Source organism: Nansenia antarctica (genome assembly GCF_963989245.1).
Source record: "Nansenia antarctica genome assembly, chromosome: 5".
Lineage (NCBI taxonomy): Eukaryota > Metazoa > Chordata > Actinopteri > Argentiniformes > Microstomatidae > Nansenia > Nansenia antarctica.
The window spans coordinates 63856243-63876242 of record NC_137690.1 but is presented as its reverse complement, the minus strand read 5'-3'; the positions used below and the strand labels follow the sequence as shown (position 1 = coordinate 63876242).

At 44.7% G+C, this 20000-nt stretch overlaps 1 protein-coding gene across 1 annotated transcript in view; it reads right to left on the bottom strand.

The window, feature by feature from the left end:
- Positions 1-20000, bottom strand: part of LOC308157534 (nck-associated protein 5-like) — a 116529-nt gene that overhangs the window by 91195 nt on the left and 5334 nt on the right. Inside the window, exon 2 of the mRNA XM_080531113.1 lies at positions 18973-19078. Coding sequence (XP_080387239.1) covers positions 18973-19078 — 106 coding nt within the window. The remainder of the gene's footprint in view (positions 1-18972; positions 19079-20000) is intronic.

Genomic DNA, 20000 nt, shown 5'->3' with positions numbered 1-20000 from the left:
CCTCCAACAGTATTACCTGTATAGATAAAGCACACGACCATACGGGGTAAAACTGAACCGTGACCGTGAGTTTCATAATACGATTTTTGTTATAATACTGGAAATACATGAGAGAGGAATGTGTGTCCATTATAAATCAAATGAAATAATACATAAGTATATTTATACACGTATTGGTGTTTCCAACCATAACAGACAATGGAAAACAAGGATATGTGTGAGCCAGTGACAGGGCGGTGCACTGCCCAGACATTACAGGGGCAAGGGTTGCCAGTTGTTATGGCTGTCCTGGGACTAATACCCGACCAGGTGTGTTTAGAACGGGAGGGGCGATGACGGAAATGAAAAAGGAACCTGGACCTGGCAACCCAGAATAATGCCTCCTCAGAGAGAGAGAGAAAGAGAGAGAGAGAGAAAGAGGGAGGGGGGGGGGGAGATGGAGAGAGAGAGCGCATTAGAGAGGGAGCAACACTTTTTTGTAAAGTGATGGAGGAAGGGGAGGATCTGTGCAAAAGGGCTGATGCTAAACAGATGTTCATTCACGGGGGGAATCTCAGCTTCTGTTTGCGCAAGCTTTGACAGGCAGGCACCACACCTCACCTAGCCATGCAGCATTGGCTTCGCCAAGATATTAACGACAGGAGCGGCGATCAGGTGGCCCGCCCCCTATTGCTTCGTGGGAAATTAGGCAGTAAAGGCATTCAGCACAAGCTCCAAAAGCCTACTCAGTATCCTACCTCAACAGTTAGTCATTCAGACGTCTTCTCACACCTTTTCTTACTATACAATACTACTGTATAACGCCTGTGTCATTATAACGGCTAATGCTTCCTTCACACCGTGTCAGGGAGGTGTTGGTGGTTTTGTTCTGGCCAGTGAATGGTGCTGATAGTACAGTAGCTGACTTTGGCCCAGTGTTTCTGCTTGGGGGGAGGGACGCTTAGGGAGATATTTACTGTATGTTCCCACCTAAAAAGTAAAAATTCCTCAGAAGTCACAAAAAGTTAAAGTGACTTGTTTTATGACGGCTGAGCAACACCTTGCCAGACACTAGTAAAACACACTGAAACTCCAACAAAACTCACAACCAGTCCTCGCTAAGTTATGGCAGCGGAGAGGAGAGAGCGCACTGGCGGTAACAAATTAGAGCTGTGAAATATGGCTGAGTCTCCTCACAACAAACCCGTGACCCCTGAGAGTGTGTTTTCACAGAGATTTTCTTTTTTGGCCATTATGTATTTTTTCAGCCTTCTGACATTTCACATGTATTACGCTCAGCTTCAGAGTTTATTACTGATTTCTCTGTTGAATCCAGAGGGGTGATTTATTGATTAGACTGTCTCTGCGCTAACCCATGTGCTGGGCAGATGTTGAAGAAGCAGGCAAGCGCATTCCTCCAGAAACGCATTTAGGTTAGGTTCTGCTGCTGCCTGATATATCCTATTCACCCAGAATGGTCGTCAAGAGATTCCCCCCGGTGGGCGAGGGGCTGAAGCCGGAGGAAATGCTAATGTGACAACGGGACGCTGTTTGTTTGCTCCCCTGTCGTCCCTCAATGCCACCCATCCTTATCCAGACGTCCATATTTCCCATTTTAAGTGACAGTGACGGACAACAGAATAAAACAGGTTTTTATGTTCGGCAGAGAGTGGGATGGAGGGAAGGTGTCTGGGAATGGGAATGGGAGAAATGGGAGAAATAATTGGCTGCCATGGCTTTTGACCTTTCCTCCGGAACTCAGTGAGATGGTGATGCTCCAGGTCATGTAGATGCGGTGCAGCCATGTGTGACGGTACTGTATCGCTAGCACTACATTACAGTCCAAAGGCCAAGGTCAACATAATATATATATGCCTGAGGTACATTCAATACATAGTCAATGTACAGTAAGGTATGTTGAACACATCTTATGCATACTGTAGATCTGATGGTAATACTAACGTGCAGACGTTCTGTACTAAACCAGTAGCAAACCAGATTGATTCACCTTGATAGGATGAAAATAAGACCATAAACCCAACATAAATGTCCATGCCACAGTGAACGAGAGAGAAAGACTCTGTATGTGAACCGTAAAAATGAAATGTTTTAACTGTGTAATGAGTTATGTGTAAAAGGTGTGCACAATGAGAGTTACATGAGCATGAACATGTTTAACATTAGCCGTAAAGTGATGAGTCGAAAAAGGTGCCGCTTTCAAGAGGTGATTTCCTCTCTCCTACACCACTCAGACGGCATCCACTTCATGAGCTTCTTGGCACAGATGCCACTTATGTCGGCAAAGCACACAGTGGCACAGTCTAGTGATAAAGCAGAATTAAGGGGGAATAAAAGCTTAATATCTGAGTAGCACGAAATGCTGAAATCCAATAATTGACTTTCCATAAAAGTCTGTTATTGCACTATTATTGTCAATTTTGGAGTGGAATATTAAGAGAGAGTGAGAGTTTAGGTAAAGACTAAAAGATTATTGCTGACAATAGCAGACCTTCCAAAAGTGCACTTAAAATAAATTAAGCCTGCCTAAAATGAGCAGCATCGTGTTAGTAATTGGTTTCCAACTACAGTTATTGCTTCAATCCGATTAAAATTAACCCAATGTTAAGCTTTCAGCTCCAGCCTTATTTTTTTCACAGACGGTTCTACACACCAAAATATTTGTTTCACCTTTGAAACAATAAATCACTGTACGTTGTTAGCCTTTAACTTCATGCCTTTTAACCCTTCAGTCAAACTCCCAGAGGTCTTTCTTTTTTTTACAGTCAGATAGGAATTTGAAGATGTACTGTATATGCTTATAACATAGTTCGCAATAAATCCATTTTTATCATCATCTCAAGTGGTGCTTTCTATTTTTAGCGGCCATATTTGTTTCATTTCTTCCAGATGGAACTGGGAGAGGAATTTGACATCGCTGCTGGTTCTCATTAGACCCTCAGACAGGGTGACATCAGCAGTCATGAATACTCTCTTGTCTTGTGATTCCACGGATCCCTGGGAGCTTTAAACCAAGGTGCTAACCCCTCAAGGCAATCCCAGGCCAAATAAGGAACACAGGGCTTTTGGTCAAGCTGATCTCTAAAACAACGATGTATCCTTTGGCATGATGGTAGTCAGTGCCTGTACAGTATCTTCACCACTGTCCTCCGTGGAACGTTAACCCTACAACTGTTTATTTGTTTCGCTTTCTCTTATTTTCATATGCTCTTCTAAGTGGAACCTTAACCTCTCTAGACTTTGGATGAGAAAGTGCTAGTTCCGCTGCTGTGGGAAAATGTCAAACTGCAAGGATTGTTCCTTCACTTAGGCCAGCTATTTGCTCCTACAATAACAACGCTGTTCTATCGTGATTATTTGTTTACTTAGCTAAATCTCTTTATCTGGGGCGCCCCCCTTTAAACATACGCAACTGGTTTAGCATTCTCCAGGCTCTCAGGAAAGCATTTCCATGACCATGTTGTCTAATGAGCCATGTACCATAACCTGCACGTGCAAATATTGACGTTCAAGCACTTTTCCTATTAGTCACGTTATAAGACGGATTTCTCAAAGCTATTGATACAGAAGGAAGAATCCTATTTGACAAAAGTGCTTTTAGTGGTTTTCTTTGCTAATTCTTGTTGTTGCTAATGTTCGGCTTCCCCAGATCAAGTGAATTCTTAATACTGCCTAACCACCACCTTAGTCGTTGCTAATGCAGTTTCTTTTCGGTTGTAATCTACACATCTTCTATCTGTATGGAAAATAAGATTCTCTAGACATCTTCTATTTTGACAAAATAGGACATTGCCTCGGCATTATAAGGACGTTTGGCAATGATACTGTGTTGTTCTAATGGAGTGATTAGAAGGTTGCTCGTTCTCTGGGCTACAATGGTGTGACCACCAGATGCCCTCTACACTGAAATCATGACCTCCAGCATAGGCTAGTCACCATTCTGCTTAAGAGCATTCTGTATTGTTTTCCCTGTTGGTCACGAGTCCAGCGGCTAGCAATGGGCCTGTTATTTACATGGATGAATGGGCCGTAGCCTCATGTCATACTGTGAACAGGAGTGCTTGTCTATGTCTAGCGTGTATCGTACACATCTGGTTGCCACATCAAATAACCAACAGAAAAAGAACATTGCATGCACTGTACTGTATATATTAGCAAGGGGCTGATCAACACGACAAGGCTCAAACCGATACGGCGAACCGTGACAGGACCCCACTTTAGGAACTGAATGAAAGTCTCAAACCCGAGAGAGAGTCGTTTCAGAGAGGATTTGCTCTGAGCCTTGAACACATAAAGGTTCATTTAGAAGAAAATGTATCCTGAGACCAGCAGAATGCTTTTCAGGCTCTCCCCTTACCCGGGCTGGAGTCACGCCACGAGAGCAACAGGGGAAGTAGGTCAGGGAGGCTCAATAATGCACTAATTCAGCTAGCTCAACTCCAGCCAAGAGTCCCTAGGACTCCGTCGAATACTCCTCCAACCCAGTTAGGGGGGCGGGGTGCAGAATATGGGTGTATAATAAAAAGAGCTCTCTTACTGGTAGTGGTATGTTTATGTTATCACATCAGACACTTTTCAGAATATCCCTCAAATCAATCAAGCAGCTGTTTTCAAGACAGGTGGCCTGTGGGAGAGCCAGGGTCAATCTCCAATCAAACTTCAACACTGCCTGATGAGCTTGTCGACCTTATCAATCGAGGAGGAGACAGTCATCCACAGGAAAACATCTGTCTATCTGTGACACCCAGGTCTATCTGGGTGACTCTCTGTATTGGTACCATGCTACACATGCCCAGTTCTCTTCTTCTCGCCCACTCAGAACCCCATTACTACAACCAGCCTCTTCTCAGTATGCTGGCCAGCTGCCACGGCCAGATGGAGGTTACAGCACAGCTTGATAGCCCAACTGACCACTATCAGCCCCATACAATGGCCCCCACTGACCACTGCGGGCCACACACACAAAAGGCGGTCGTTGACTGCTGACACTGTGGACAATCCGCCCCCCGAGGGGGTCAAAAGGTTTCGGCGTGACACAATCTCTCATTGAAGCGGTTTCACCTGAGGTGCGGCCCCGCCCCCCTTTCGGAGTCGGCTCGTAAAACGTCCTCATTACATTTATGTCGACCATCGTGAGGAGGTTCCGAAAAGAATTGAGTGCCACAAGCCTATCACCATAAAACGTGAGTTATGCACTCATGAATAGCGTATAGATAATATTGCCTCTTTAGAAAGTGACTAAGGCTCAATAGACTGGAGGGACGGTGGGTTCGCTAGCCTAGTGGATTGCCTTATCAAGACAAATGTCCTACCTTGAGGTGATATTCACTAGTTTGTAACGTGCCTGGATAGTCAGACCATTAAAAGAAAGGGTGCTTCAATGTTTTGTATGTAAATTGGTTTTACCAGTATCATAGCTATGGAAATAGCCTCTCTAGGGCATACACTGCTACTGTACGGAATATCATTACATGACTGCTATACAATATATACATACAGTAATGATTGCTCTCTGATGCTCACATTCTCATTGATATAGTGTAGTGTCATCGCATTTGATATGGTTTAATGACAACCACCGGATTATGGTATATAGTGTATCGTCATGAGAATATGCACAAGTCTCATACAGGATTGGATAGCACATCCCACATTGGAAGACCACATTTGATTACCGAAAACCACTCAAATGGTTTGATTAAAGAGAAAGAGACTTACAGAAAAACAACACCCAATTCTGGAAGGGGAAATGAAATCACTACTCACTACTCCCTCCCTAAGTGTGCTTGAGAAAACGCCTTTACCCAACCACTACAGTCAGTGTCACTCTTAAAATAGTGGGTGGGCTATGAATGTCATTAAGTCTTTGATGCAAACATGCCAGTGGGTACACAGGGGTGGGTGAGCTCTCTTTACCCACGTCTCTTTGCAGGAAAACAAGGCTTGCCTCAGCCACAAATGCTTCTGACAGACCACATTAGCCATGTCAGAGAAAATCAGCTCCCTGGATAGAAGTTCCTTATTATAAACAGTGCAATATGGACTTTGAGGCAAGACAGAGCCTCGGACATTTAATGCGCGCGTCATTGCTTTATTTTGAAACAGAATATAGGCCCAATACAATTCCAATGCTGGATATTATAGACATCCAGCTGCATTACCTTGTCTCATGTTGAGAAAAAAGGGAGGAAAAAAATCAATGGCCTTATTTTTTTGAAAAACGTCAGATTGAATCAAACCCATTTGGCAAGAGATGCCACACAGCTACATGTCTGTGTATGGCTTTCCTTTTTTAATTTGAAAATGCCACAACAAACATGACCTTGTCAGCAAAAAAGACATACAAACCCCTCGACTCCACCCCCCTCCCCTGACACACACACATACACACACACACACACACACACACACACACACACACACACACACACACACACACACACACACACACACACACCCCTGCAATGCAGCCCAGGCTTATAACAGTCATAGAACAGGGGCCCAGGACCAGTGGTGTAAAGGCCCAGCTCCAGTTAAGACACTGAAAGGGGGCTGATCTAATACATCTAACATCGAGTAGGGGAAACAGCCCTAGGATCATTATGGGAGATAATCGGAGCTTGTGATACATGAATTAGAGACTTCAACAAAGCCCTGTGGGCCACCCCCCTCAGGCCCTCGCCTCGTGAGTACGCACTGAGGCAGGTGATCTTTTGTGTGCTGGAGATACAGAGAGATGGGGATGGGGATGGAGAGAGAGAGAGAGAGAGAAAGAGAGAGAGAGAGAGAGAGAGAGAGAGAGAGAGAGAGAGAGAGAGAGAGAGAGAGAGAGAGAGAGAGAGAGAGAGAGAGCTTCTGGCTGAGAGCTGTCCCCTGTACACACACATACACACACACACATACACACACACACACACACACACACACACACACACACAGAAGCTGTATTGTTTTTTGTCAAGCTGCCTGTGGGAGATGGGCCCATTAAGAGGCTGCTCTCCTCTGATGTTGTCATTAATGTAAAAACACACAGCAGCAGCGGGCAGTCAGAGAACTAGCTGTATCACCTGTCACTAGCGTGGGACTGCGTTGCCTCAGAACGGTTTATCTGCATGGGTTTGAATTCATTTGTTTGTAGTGAACGGGCAAAAAGTTATACTACTATGAGTGTTCTATAGGCTTCGACAATAGCACATCACATTTCATAGATTGTGAGAGAATAGACATGAAAAACATTGCGATTAAATATGAATTGCCATACAAAAGTACTATTGGTGGCCCACTACCTATAGCAGTGCCTTTTGCATACAATATATTCTCATTTTCTAACAGTACTTCACATTGGAGTGAGAACATGTGCAGCAGAGCTGCGTCCTCCTTTATGTGGGGAACATAAACACTACACACCATCAAACAGGCAACATGACAAACAGCTCCATCTCCTACCCAACCACAGAACCAGCCTGATTACCACTCTAGCCTTTGGTTTTCAGCATGGCATGAATAATCTGACCTTAATTTTTTTGGGAGAGGAAATGCAAAGCTGCAACTCTGCTGTTAAAAGTCAATACGGCATAGTATCAAACAAGGGCAGAGTTAATTAATCATCTCTGCTTCCTTTTCACGGCCCTTCCCTGGCTGTCCTGGGGGCAAGGCGGCCCAGGTTGCAGCTGTGTGATATTAGCATATATGCTACGTGAAGCAGACTGCTTCGCTTCCGTATAGCAGCCACCCTGACAGGAAACCAGAAACTACTGACATCTGCTTTTTTTTCCACTGACCACAAAAAGAAAGAAGCATAGACAGCCTTTTTTTTTTTTTTTAAATGCAGGGAAAAACATATAGTGGAAAAAGACGGGGGTAATCTTCCTCACTGGTCATAGGAGACACAATGAATTAGGATCAATTTCAAAAGCCAACGAGACTGTCAGCGTAAGTATTTTCACTTGTATATTTCGAAGAGTAGCCTATGTCCCGTTTCATCCGTCCTATTCTAGGGGAGTGTTCAACAGTCGACATCAATCCTATTGGCATTACAGCCGTCAACCACATCAGACATGACCCTAAGACAGGCATTAAAACCACAGAATAAGCCAACCCAACTCGGCTACAAGCCAGCCTACCCATAACCCCAAAAGGGAAATTTGACAGAAACAATAGCCAACACATACCATATCTTTCGACTCACTTCTACTGTATGACATTGTGAGTCATTATCTTTAGGTAGAGTGATGATAAGTTCGTACGTGAGATTAATTTGCTCCTGAAAAGGCACAGTGGCACGCTGGGGATCGAAACAGGCCAGAGGGAGAATGCTCAGTAAGAGGGCCAGGTGAAATAGGATGGAAACATGCACTCATGCATCAAAACCTCTCCTGCACCTCCATGAGTGTTTCCCCTCTTTATGGGCCATTTGTCATCACACAGCTCCTGTTAATGTAATTAGATAAAGGATATATTGACCGTTAGAGCTTACGGAGCGATTTGTCTGTTGAATTGGGTCCTGGCTGCAGCAGAGCACTGGGACCCTTGGCTGTGTATAGCACACTTCTGGCTTAATAATTCAGAGGAGTAGAGTGTCTGGGACTTGGCCGAACACAAAGCCACAGAGAGAGAGAGAGAGAGAAAGAGAAAGAGAAAGAGGGAGAGAGAGAGGGGGATAGAGAGAGAGAGAGAGAGAGAGAGAGAGAGCGAGAGTGAGAGAGAGAGAGAGAGGAATCCTCCCCAAAAGAATGCATCCCCTCTCTCTCTTTTGTCTCAAACTCTCTGAGACGCTCCACAGAAAACACAAATCACTTCCCTATTCCTGTCACCCATCCATCCCAGGGCGAGATTCCCAATTCTCTGTCACATATGAAAACCATTCCCTCATCCCAGAGACATTTTTAGATTTGGCCACTGCCATACATCGTAAAACCTTCACACGGCACATACGGTAAGCTAGTAATAAATAGTGAAATGTGGCACTGTATCATGTCAACTCGAACACATATACTGTATTGCACAGAGGTGCATATGGCAGACAGGTTCCTGATTCCAGTTGTCTGGAGACAGCAGACATCTAGAGCACGCGTTGATCCCCTCAGCAATTAGTGGTAGTTGGCAGTTGGCAGGTCCAAATGACCTACATACTGCAACACTGAAATCACATACACTGTATAGAGAGAGAGGCAATCCATTTTTCTGAACCACATACATTTCCTCCCCCCACCTCCCCTCTTGTGAAATCGACCCCGGGCAGTTCCTGTCTCCAGTCTACGGCGGCGGCGGTGGTGGTGATGGTGATGGACCAGAGGGCAGGATGCAGCCTGATGAACAACCCCAGCCCCCCTACCTCCTCTACACAGACTAACCTAGCCATCCTGATCAGAGCATGGATTGGACTCACCACCAGGAGCTGAAGCAGAGGGATGTTGCAGATCCTCCCGCATAGGGACACCACAGCATGGTCCCCAAACTGACTCATGACTGTCTTGTTCTTGGTACTTGTCTAGCCACCTTCTCCCCTCTCCGTGCGCTCTCTCTCTCTCTCTCTCTCTCTGTCCTCCTCACCGTCTTCTTTCCTTGCCCTCCGTCAACATTCGAGCATCTGCCGGAGGAGTGTGGCAGGAATGATGAGGATGCAGGAAGCGCCTTGAATCTGTTCCCTCCTCGCCGGCGCGGCTCTTCTAGGCGGAGCAGCACGTACTGTAAGCTCTTCCGCTGCTTGTCAATATTTAACCAGATTGTCAAGTTGAATTAAATCACCTGTTCGGGATCCCCTGTTCCGCTGCCTGGGAGCGTGTGTGTGTGTGTGTGTGTGTGTGTGTGTGTGTGTGTGTGTGTGTGTGTGTTTGCTTGCTTGCGTGCCTGTGTGTGTGTGTGTGTGTGTGTGTGTGTGTGTGTGTGTGTGTGTGTGTGTGTGTGCGTGTATGTGTGTGTGAGAGAGAGAGCGTAGACATGAAACATTAACACGTGTCAGCAGTGCAGCAAAAGTCCCCAAACCCTTCCCAGTGTCTGATCTCCCTCCAGCTCCCAGACTGCCACACGCTCTGCGCCTTCTAAGCAATGGCTCTTTCACTAGAGAAATGTCAAGGGGGGCAGCGCAGCACAGCACAGTGTGTGTGCATGTGTGTGTGTGTCTGTGTGTGTGTGTGTGTGTGTGTGTGTGTGTGTGTGTGACTGTGTGTGTGTGTGTGTGTGTGTGTGTGTGTGTGTGTGTGTGTTTATAGTAAGAGGTTGAAGTGGGCAGTGTGTATGCTGTACCAGCAGAACGAGTGAACCACAGCCAATGAAAGGGCTCACTGACATTTTCCTCCGGAATATTCTCATCCTTAGTCTTAAGTGCACTGTTAAGGTTAATGCTTTCACAGTGCACATGGAAAGGCATAATTATGAATCAAAACATACTGTACTTAAATCAGTGTATATAACACTGGGAAATAAAGTGGTCTACAAACCACAATGACATTGTGTTACGCTACAGACACTAAGATGAAAATGCCCTCATAACATCCTAACTTCTAAAGGAGGACAAGTGGAGATATTCACATGACTTGATGTCATCAACACAAAAGCAGAGACAGTCGAATGTTTGCTAATACTGACCTACATAAGATCCCAGGTTTGTCTCACAGAGGCAGGAAGGGCTGAGTTTCACTCAGGGTCTCTGAACTACTAAGTATTATAGTCATTGATGAAAGGATGAATGGCAGGTGGCATTCCAGCTCTGTCTAAGATTACAAACATGTCACTCAGCATACGCCTGGGCAAGCCTCTTTGAGGAATTTATGACGGCAGTCACTTGCCACACACCACAAGGCTGCGGAGCAGGTTAGACATTTAAATACATCCGAATGGTCACTTGAAGGTGACTAATTGATTTTCAAGTAGTGATGAATGATAAATCAGGTCTACTTTTTATTTGTTCTCCTCACCTTTTTACGAGCAATCCATTACCCACCTTTCACTTTTAGTTACACTGAATTGAAACTCACCTTTGTATATATCACGAGACAGAGGCAACATATCATCTGTAAAATGTGGAATAATCAGGTCAGGAAATGGAAATGTGTGGAAATATCTGTTTCCCAACAACAAATACCAAACCAACACCTCACTCCAAATGTTGCGAACGAGAGGTCACCAGGTGCATGGAAGCCCCACTCCCATTCTGAACACCTGGTATTGTGTCACGCTACAGGCCAAACCTGAACGCTGTTGAGACAGCATAGGAGCTGGAGGCCTGACGCCCTATTTCACATGCTAATGACTTTCACAATTATTCCTCAGGCACAAACACGTCCGGTGATAAAACAATTCCACATAAATGAACCTGTCATGGGGCGCTTAGGTGGCGTAGCGGACGAACCTGTCATTGTCTTCCACCAATGAGACCTCATCTACATATCAACCAATATCAGACCTAACAATTCTGGGCCCACATACGGTAGGAGTACTTCTGTGGAGCCAGATGTGGCGAGCTGGTTTCTTCTGTTTTCTTAAGTGGGATTTGTATTTAATTACTCAGTGGTCAAGGTAAAGGCTGAACATTTTAAATACTATATTTCCTGGGCTGAGGGAAATTGTTGTTGACTGACAACTTCCCAAAGCCACACTTTGCTTCAAGCTAGACTAAACTACGAGTTTACGAGTTTACATTTCCAAAGAAATGAACCAAATGGAACCACACTGAAGGAGAATGAACCTATTGAGTGGTCCTCAGACTGGTCACTTAAAGGCAGTTCTGTGTTAAAGGACCCGTGAGGACCAAAATGTGAAATTCATCAGAGCATAATGAAATTGGGTGTCAAATGAAAGATAAGAGTGAATATTTTGTGAGATGTAGTGAGAAATACCTTTCTCAACCATCTTCCATCATAAGAATAGATATAAGCAAAGGTTTTTGACTTCTGGTAAAAAAATAAAATAAAAAAATAATATATATATATATACAGTATATAGAAAAGCATCTACAAGAAAAAGTATTTAAAGGTGTTTATAAAAATATCAAATATCATTAATGTTCGAGCCTGGTCAATTAATAAATACTTATATACACAGTATATTTCGTTTTTAGGACATGGTTTGGCTTCTGTCAGTTTAAGAATCATTGCCCTGTCTCTAGGTCATTCTGTTTTCAAATGTTGAGTAGTGAGGATAATGAAAGTTATATATAGTATAGGTAGACCTATCAAATACTTGTGTTTTTGTAGTCTTGTCGTGTTTAAAAAAAATAGGGATTAGTTTAGGTATTAATAAGAGATTAAAACTGCTCATTCTGTTACCATATCGGTAACAGATTGAGCAACTCAAATCGCTAAGGAAATTACTGAAGTTTAATTGGCTACATTCACTTAATACAGGTTCTACAGAACCTAGACGGGTTCTTGAGCTGTCCCTTTGCATCATGCATTTCTGTGGGGGACCCATTTAGTAATTCTGTTACCATCTGTTACCAGATGCACTTCACTTACTGTAGCTCAACAACCAAAAGAGATATTTTCAAAGTCAAGGTATCAACGCTAACACCCACTCTTTCTGCAGATATATTTGAATCTTAATTTGGAGCAGATATTTGTATAAAAATATTATAAGGTCATTCCATTACCAAACACTTCAGTTGGAATTGTAAATAGTCCATGTACACAGAGTTGTATAGTTTGTTAAACTATGCTATCAAGGGTTTTTGAAAGAAAAAAATAAAGAATTGACTCCTAGGGTCATTCTTTTACCGTGGAATTGCCCATAATAAATGATCAATAAATTCAACAGTCAATTGAGGAACAAGCCTGTGTGTGTGTGTGTCTCTCTCTCTCAATCTCTCTCTCTCTCTCTCTCTCTCTCTCTCTCTCTCTCTCTCTCTCTCTCTCTCTCTCTCTCTCTCTCTCTCTCTCTCTCTCTCTCTCTCTCTCTCTCTCTCTCTCTCTCTCTCTCTCTCTCTCTCTCTCTCTCTCTCTCTCTCTCTCTCTCTCTCTCTCTCTCTCTTCTCTCCCTCTCTTTTCCCCAGCCTCCTTCCCAGCTGCAAGGTGCATGGACTTCCCCTCAGTGTGAGACCCCTTCCTCTCCCTATGGGCCTAGTCCTAATCCGCACGTCCAATCCTGTTAGATGCCCCCCTGCCAGACCCGCTTCATTCACTCTCAGGCCCCAGAACGCTGTGCCAACGAGCCCTGCAATGAGCCCTGATCCACACATAATAAAACCCCAGAGACGCGGGCAACACCTGACGCAGCGCCAGCGCCAGTTGGGCGGGGTTAACACACTGTGATAAAAACACTGCTCTGCGTCGACTACTGTATCAGGACCGCTTTCCAGGCCTCCCTGGTGGGATAATCCGTCTGTTTTAACACAGGGAATCACAGGGAGAGGATTCCAGGCTTTGCCCAACTCCTGTCACCGGTTACCGAGGTTACAAGAGGTCGGTCATTGTTGTGATTAAGCGCGTACCCTTAATAATGCCATCAGCAGGTCATTGGCTTTCACTTGAGGGCATACGTTGAGAGTGAATCTGAGGTGGTTTATGGGGCGGAAATGGCCGCCCGGTGTCTTTCGTCCTGTAGCGGAGCCTGAGAGAGAAGAGTTCCCTTCAGCACCGAGGGCTGTGAATGGCTGTGGTGTCGCCTCGCTCCGAGCTCTTTCGGGGTAGAGCACACAGTGAATAGAGGTGGGTGTGTTCCACTAATGTTTGGAAATGCGGCATGTGACTTTGGCCGCACGTGGCACGGCGGCTACTTTGATCTTGGGCATGATGGGAGAGAGAGAAAGTCCTAATTGGGCCCTCTTGACTCACAGGGCACAAAGGACGGTCTTATTTGGACTGGGGAAAATGGATGTCCAATTACACTGGCCCTGGGCAAAGGCACGGAGGAGAAAGTTAGTGTCCTCTCTACAAAGCACAACTCTTCCTCAACAGTTTGTAATATGCCGACATTCCTCTTGTAGCTGACATGCTGTATAGTTTTTTTTTTTTTATGTCTGTCAATGTGCCTTTGATTTCCCAACATAATACATACGAGCTCATGCATGGTGAAATAGAGGGTTTCCAATGTGACAGCACGCTACATTTATCTGAGTCATTACTGAAGCATGTACTGGAACACAAACAACTTACGGCATGGGTCAAAGACTTCAGCAGACATGAAGGCTTCTACACATTGCAGCGAGAGAGGCAGACAGTTCTGCTGCCAAAGCGTCGTAGTTTAGCTGTAATGTTTTCCTCCTAATGTACCAGAGCTAATCCAAAAACATGACTGTTATGTTTTACAAATTTTTTATTATTACGAAATAGAATAGAACCTAGCCTTCTCCAGAAACAACCCACAACCACAAGTTGATCTCATAATTTGATCAAGTGAAATGACATACAATATACCCTTTATTCTTCATCAACACAATTCAAATGTATTTTTTTTACAGTATGTGATGGAATTTCCCATAGTCCTCCCCTAGACCGCTCCTAGATACAAGTAGGTTGTGATTCGGAAAATACTGTATACTACCCTCATATACAGCATGTGACTAACACAAACAGTCATATAATCAGGGAGTAAAAGTAGTGGAGAAGCTGTATGAGACTATAGGATTAGATATACGTATTATTACTACTTGTAAAATAGACGAGTGGCCGATATCAAAACAACCTCAATAATCATTAAACCGATTTTATGAGCAAACAGCGGCTGCCTCCTTTTATCCTCAGCATGTAGTGAACATGAGGACAGCCACTGGATATTAAACTTGAGAGGCCATACAAGCCAAGGCTGTAATCGTTCACCTCAGACTCATGAGAGAGAGAGAGAGAGAGAGAGAGAGAGAGAGAGAGAGAGAGAGAGAGAGAGAGAGAGAGAGAGAGAGAGAGAGAGAGGCCATTCCTGCGAGACATGGGGAGGGAAACTTCTCTACCTCTCAGCAAGTGAGTCGCCCTGGGTTTGCTGGGTTCCCACAGCCCATGGCCCAGTGGCTAGCCCAATGGTTTGGAACAGGTACAATATGCGAGCTACATCACCTGCCACTAAGAGGCCTTTCACCGCTGGTGGCGGTGGTTGTGACAACCCTGCTGAGAACTTTATTTAAACACACATGATCCAAGTGTTGGACCCTGAGGTGAGGTGGGGGGAAGGAGGGGGGGCTACTGGGAGGTGTTCAGGACTCCTAATCCCCTTATAACAGGCTAACACCCAGATTCACTAATGAAGGCTCCATCAGGGCTTTCACCATAGCACATGGCTCCATATTGACCCCAGTCTCATCAAACCACGAGCCAACTTTTAACTGTGTGCGGAGACACCCCCATTGAATTCACTATCCTGAAATAATCGGCTGTGAGAAACGGGCCTCGGAACACAATACCACAAACACATTGTTGGTGGGTTTCTGCTTTGTCATTATCATCAGTCACACACTGTAGTTTGAGCTGTGGTTGTCATATCCAACTTCTCTCCGTCCCACTGCATGGTAATGGAAGGGCCAATCACCAGCAGCAAGCACTTCTACTCCCATACAGCCACAGTGATTGCTCCCCTATTCTGTTTTTATGTCTCTACTGGGCACCGTGACGTCCGTCTGTGAGGCTGTGGGGGAGACATGGCAGAAGAAGGAAAAAAGGTTTCCCAAGCAGACTCCCGTGCTGACTTATATCTTCCAATTCATTTACACTTAAATTTAGCATAAACCAAACTCATTTGTCTGGTTTGGGATTTGTTCCTCTTTCTGGGGTTGTTTTATTGTCTCTCTCGGGCCAAAGACGAATAGGCCAATGAAACAACATGGAGCTCTTGCATACCGTAACAACATGGAACCGAATCAACACATAAAACACATTATTATGAGGAAGGCTCCCCAAAAAAAGCCAGGAGGGCTGGGAGCTACCCAGAAACATAGCGGCAAACAGGAAAGCACTCCCACATGCTGTTTATTCAGCACAATTCACAAGTACACATCAAGCGTTTAATCAGTTATGTGGAGCACTTAATTAATAACCCTCCCTGTAGACTGTTTTCAGTTGAGTCTAGTTTATTTTATTTTTTTTATCAATTATCGTTGAGCATGATTGCACTGCTGCACACATTTTTCCTATTTTTTTTTAAATGGCCAGGAAATAGGGAGTGGCAGGAAGAGCAACCAGGTCAACCTCTGATTCATGTCCATGCCCTATATGTAGTAATCTTAGTATTATACAACATCACCACATAATATGGGCGTATCATGGATAGATGGACTCACAAAGCCTTTTTACATTCCAAGGAGGGGAAGTCAAAGCTTGAATATGAGGGCTGGCGATGGGGAATGGCTAATGTGAAGTAACATCCATACTATGTGAAGTGACAGCGCACGAGGGAGGTCCCTGATGGGGCTGTATCCTGACCTAGTTAAAGTCTTGTTTCCCTGACGGGAGGCAGCACACAGAATAGGCATTTTTTATACAATACGCCGCATCACTGCATAATTATATGACTAAGTCTCATCTGCAGCAGACTTCAAATGATAAAAATAAATACACACACAGACTCAGCCCAGCAACACAGGTCTTATGTAATGCAGACAGTGCCCCAGTTACTGCCTGCCCTTCCCTGGGCCAAATAACCCTGCATGAGATTAAGTGGTTGTACCCAAATACAAGGTGCAATTGGTATTTCGAACCACAACAGAGCTGGCTCCCAAACCTCTTTTTCTCAACAGCTAACTCAATTTCATAGACAGAGCTATGGACGCAAGGACTGACCATCAATGAAAACAAACTGATAGTTTTAACCATGTTTTGAAGCTGTACAGTGTTTGTTTACCATTGTATTGTTTACACACAATAGAGTAAACCAAGCTTATAATGTGGGTCCTGATGGGGTAAGATCATGAAGCATTATAAGTCGATTTCTTCAAGAATCAATGGCTATATTTCATAAACTTAAAAGTCACGTTTTTTTACAAGTACAGATTGCCCCTTTAACACCATGCATATGATAGGTCAACTGTAACCTCATTTACAACAGGCTTTTCTAGTTCTGAACGCCTGGGGAATTCCTTTGCAGAAAGTATCCACAAAGGGAAGTGGAAACCCGTTTTAAATGAGTGACTCCTTGTGACTTGTTAAACCAATCAAATACCTTTCTTGGGCGTTTTCCCTTCAGGTTTTCTTCCATTTTCATCAATATGTAGTATAGGCAACAACTCTCTGCAAAATAGTTTGTCTTGGTCGAAAACTATGCTGCACATAACAACAGCAAACATAGCAACCATTCTACCGGCAGGTGGGGGGTGGGTTCCTGAATGTAACATCCAATGAAATTGTGAGCACATGCTCCCATCCTAACCCTCTGTCCAGTTCAATCCAAACCAGAATGGATCATCTAAAATTCTCCAGACCTCCAAAAGAGGCGTGAGAACAACATGAATTGAAGGTATGGCTACACAAGACTAGTTCAACTGGACAATAAGAGGTATTTCAGTGGCACCTCTAACTTTAATTCTTCCAATAGACCACCATGTTATTACCCTGTCGAACCCTAAAACACAACACATGTGAACACAAACACATACGACATAATCCTTCACATTATCTGAGTAAAAAGTATGCCCTACAAGTCTGCTACAATACAAAGGTATTGTACAATTTCACACACACGCATTGTGTTCATACAAAGTGTTTTGGCGGCTCACAGATGCAGGTATACGACAGATGGAAACTGGAACATGAAAGCCGGGCCTGTCGCCAGACGGAATGTCAGAAACAGCCCTCTTGTTTTTGCAGATGCCTGGAAAAATAAATGTATCTGAGTCTCATATCCTCTCAGGAAAAGGAGTGTTTACAGGGCTTAGGAGTTTATCTGGGAGAGGGCCGTAAGGGCTGGGACTATCCACATCCCTCATCACCGGAGCAGAGGCAGGGCCAGACACAGACACAGACACAGACACTGACACAGACACAGACAGGTCCTCAGTGTCCTGTCCCAGGCCTACATGGCCACAGTCTACCACCAGCTCCACACTGGTCCTATGCCAATGCTAACAGGCTAACTCTGCACCTCTGCCCTTCTGCCCCTCTACCCTTCTATCCCTCTGCCCCTCTGCATCTCTACCCCTCTGCCCCTCTGCTAAGGCATCTGTTACATTATGTCCCTAGTCTTCCAGCTGGCATGAGAACAGTCTAACTTGTAGTAGATCAACCTGCATACTGATGTGATTGGTTTAGATTATTTTAACAAAAAAGTCAATAATCTCTGTGTGAGAAGTATAAAACAGAGTCTGTCCCTAGAGAGAGACAGAATGCATGCATGACTAGATGACTATATAAATAGAACCCTATTGATTCATATAGCACATTACACATAATTATGGCCTGGTTTCAGTTCAGTTAATCAGGTCACCGCGTGCCCAATTCCAGCAATACATTTAATATATAATCTCGACCGGTGATGATGCCGCCTCTGATGAAACAGGGTGTCATAAATGCAGCAATATGAGCGTACATGTGATGTTCCACAGTAGCTAGTGCTCTGAGGGAAAGGCAATGATAACATCACTGTGAACCAATCTGAACCAATCCCTTGAGCAGCATCAACATCATCATGTGTTTACAATATTCTCAGCATCATAACTGGGATTTCAAGTATTTTGTTTTGCTTTGTATTTTCTTCCTATTATTAGAACGACCGATTAATATTTCGGATTACAAAACACGACGTGTAAACATAATGTGGGAAAGGTCAAAATCAAGACCGCCGCGCAGCAGTTGCCTGTACTTGACATTCTAAAGGAGCACTTACCGCTGGGTTCACCTTGAGTTAACCCTGAAATAACATGTTTCCACTCACGTGTGCTGAACAACAGCCGAGCGGGGAGATAGATAAGCCTGTCAATCAGAATTCCACACGTAATGTTTTGCAAGCTTACTAGCTAGAGGACGGCTGCTTTCTGTCTGTCCTTGTGACAGAGGAAGTGTGTAAGTTTAGCCTGTGAGTGTCTGGCGAAGGAGAGGAGAGGGAGAGGTTGCTCTTACTCACCACGAGGTTGCAGTCAAGGGAAAGTCTCTTCAGCTGCTCCCGCCTTTCCAGGTGCCGGTTCATGGCTCTCCTCTCCCGCTGCACCCCGCCACAGCCCTGGGCAGCACTGGAGCCGGGAGGGAGGGAGGGAGGGGAGGGGGTGGAGGAGGCAAGGGGGGGAGGAAAGAAGAAGAAGAAAGCCAAATGGTCACACTTTGCACATGGGACACTTACAATTCGTGTATATCCTTCTGGTGTTTGCTGGTGGAACGGTTGTGCGTCGGTGGGTTAAATCACCTCAGTGGTAAAAGAGCTCAGAGTCCATATTTGCTCGCTTAACAGCAGCAGAGGAGGCGGCGTGCCTCGCCATACCCAAACACTTTTTCCCTCTCTCCTTCCCGCTCTCTCTCTCTCTCTCTCTCTCTCTCTCTCTCTCTCTCTCTCTCTCTCTCTCTCTCTCTCTCTGTCCGTCTTGTTTTTGTTGTGCTGTGCGCTCTACTGACCCTGATAGCAAGCGGAAGTGTTGGAGAGACCAGAGGGCAGCGATCATCCCTGAGTTGATTTGATGTTTTCTCTCCCCTCTGCCCAACCCCCCTGGCCCATGTTATTCTAGCCTTCTCCAAACAGAGCTGGGAACCAGCCCGACTTGGCCAATGGAGGCCATAGCAGAAGATAAACACTTCACTTCACGCATACTACTCCCTTACAAAGAGCAGGCTCTATGCTCGCCCTGCCCTTCCACGGGGTAAGCACACAACTTCCTCATCAGTGAAGCCCAGGTCAAAGGTCGGTCGGCGACTGCCAAGGGTCATGTACCTTCTGTCAGACCGCCATATGTATGTATGTACTCAGGCCATACAAACAGTCACATGTCACTTTTATATGAAGTGAAAGATGTGAATTCTTAGCATAGACCATGAGACAACCGTCATAAAGTCTGGCCTGTGTTGCATATCATTTTGACTAATAAGCTTGTGCCCTCTACTTCATCGGGAACTTAGATACTGTGTAAATAGCTTTGGGTACTGAATCCAATTTCTCTAAATACA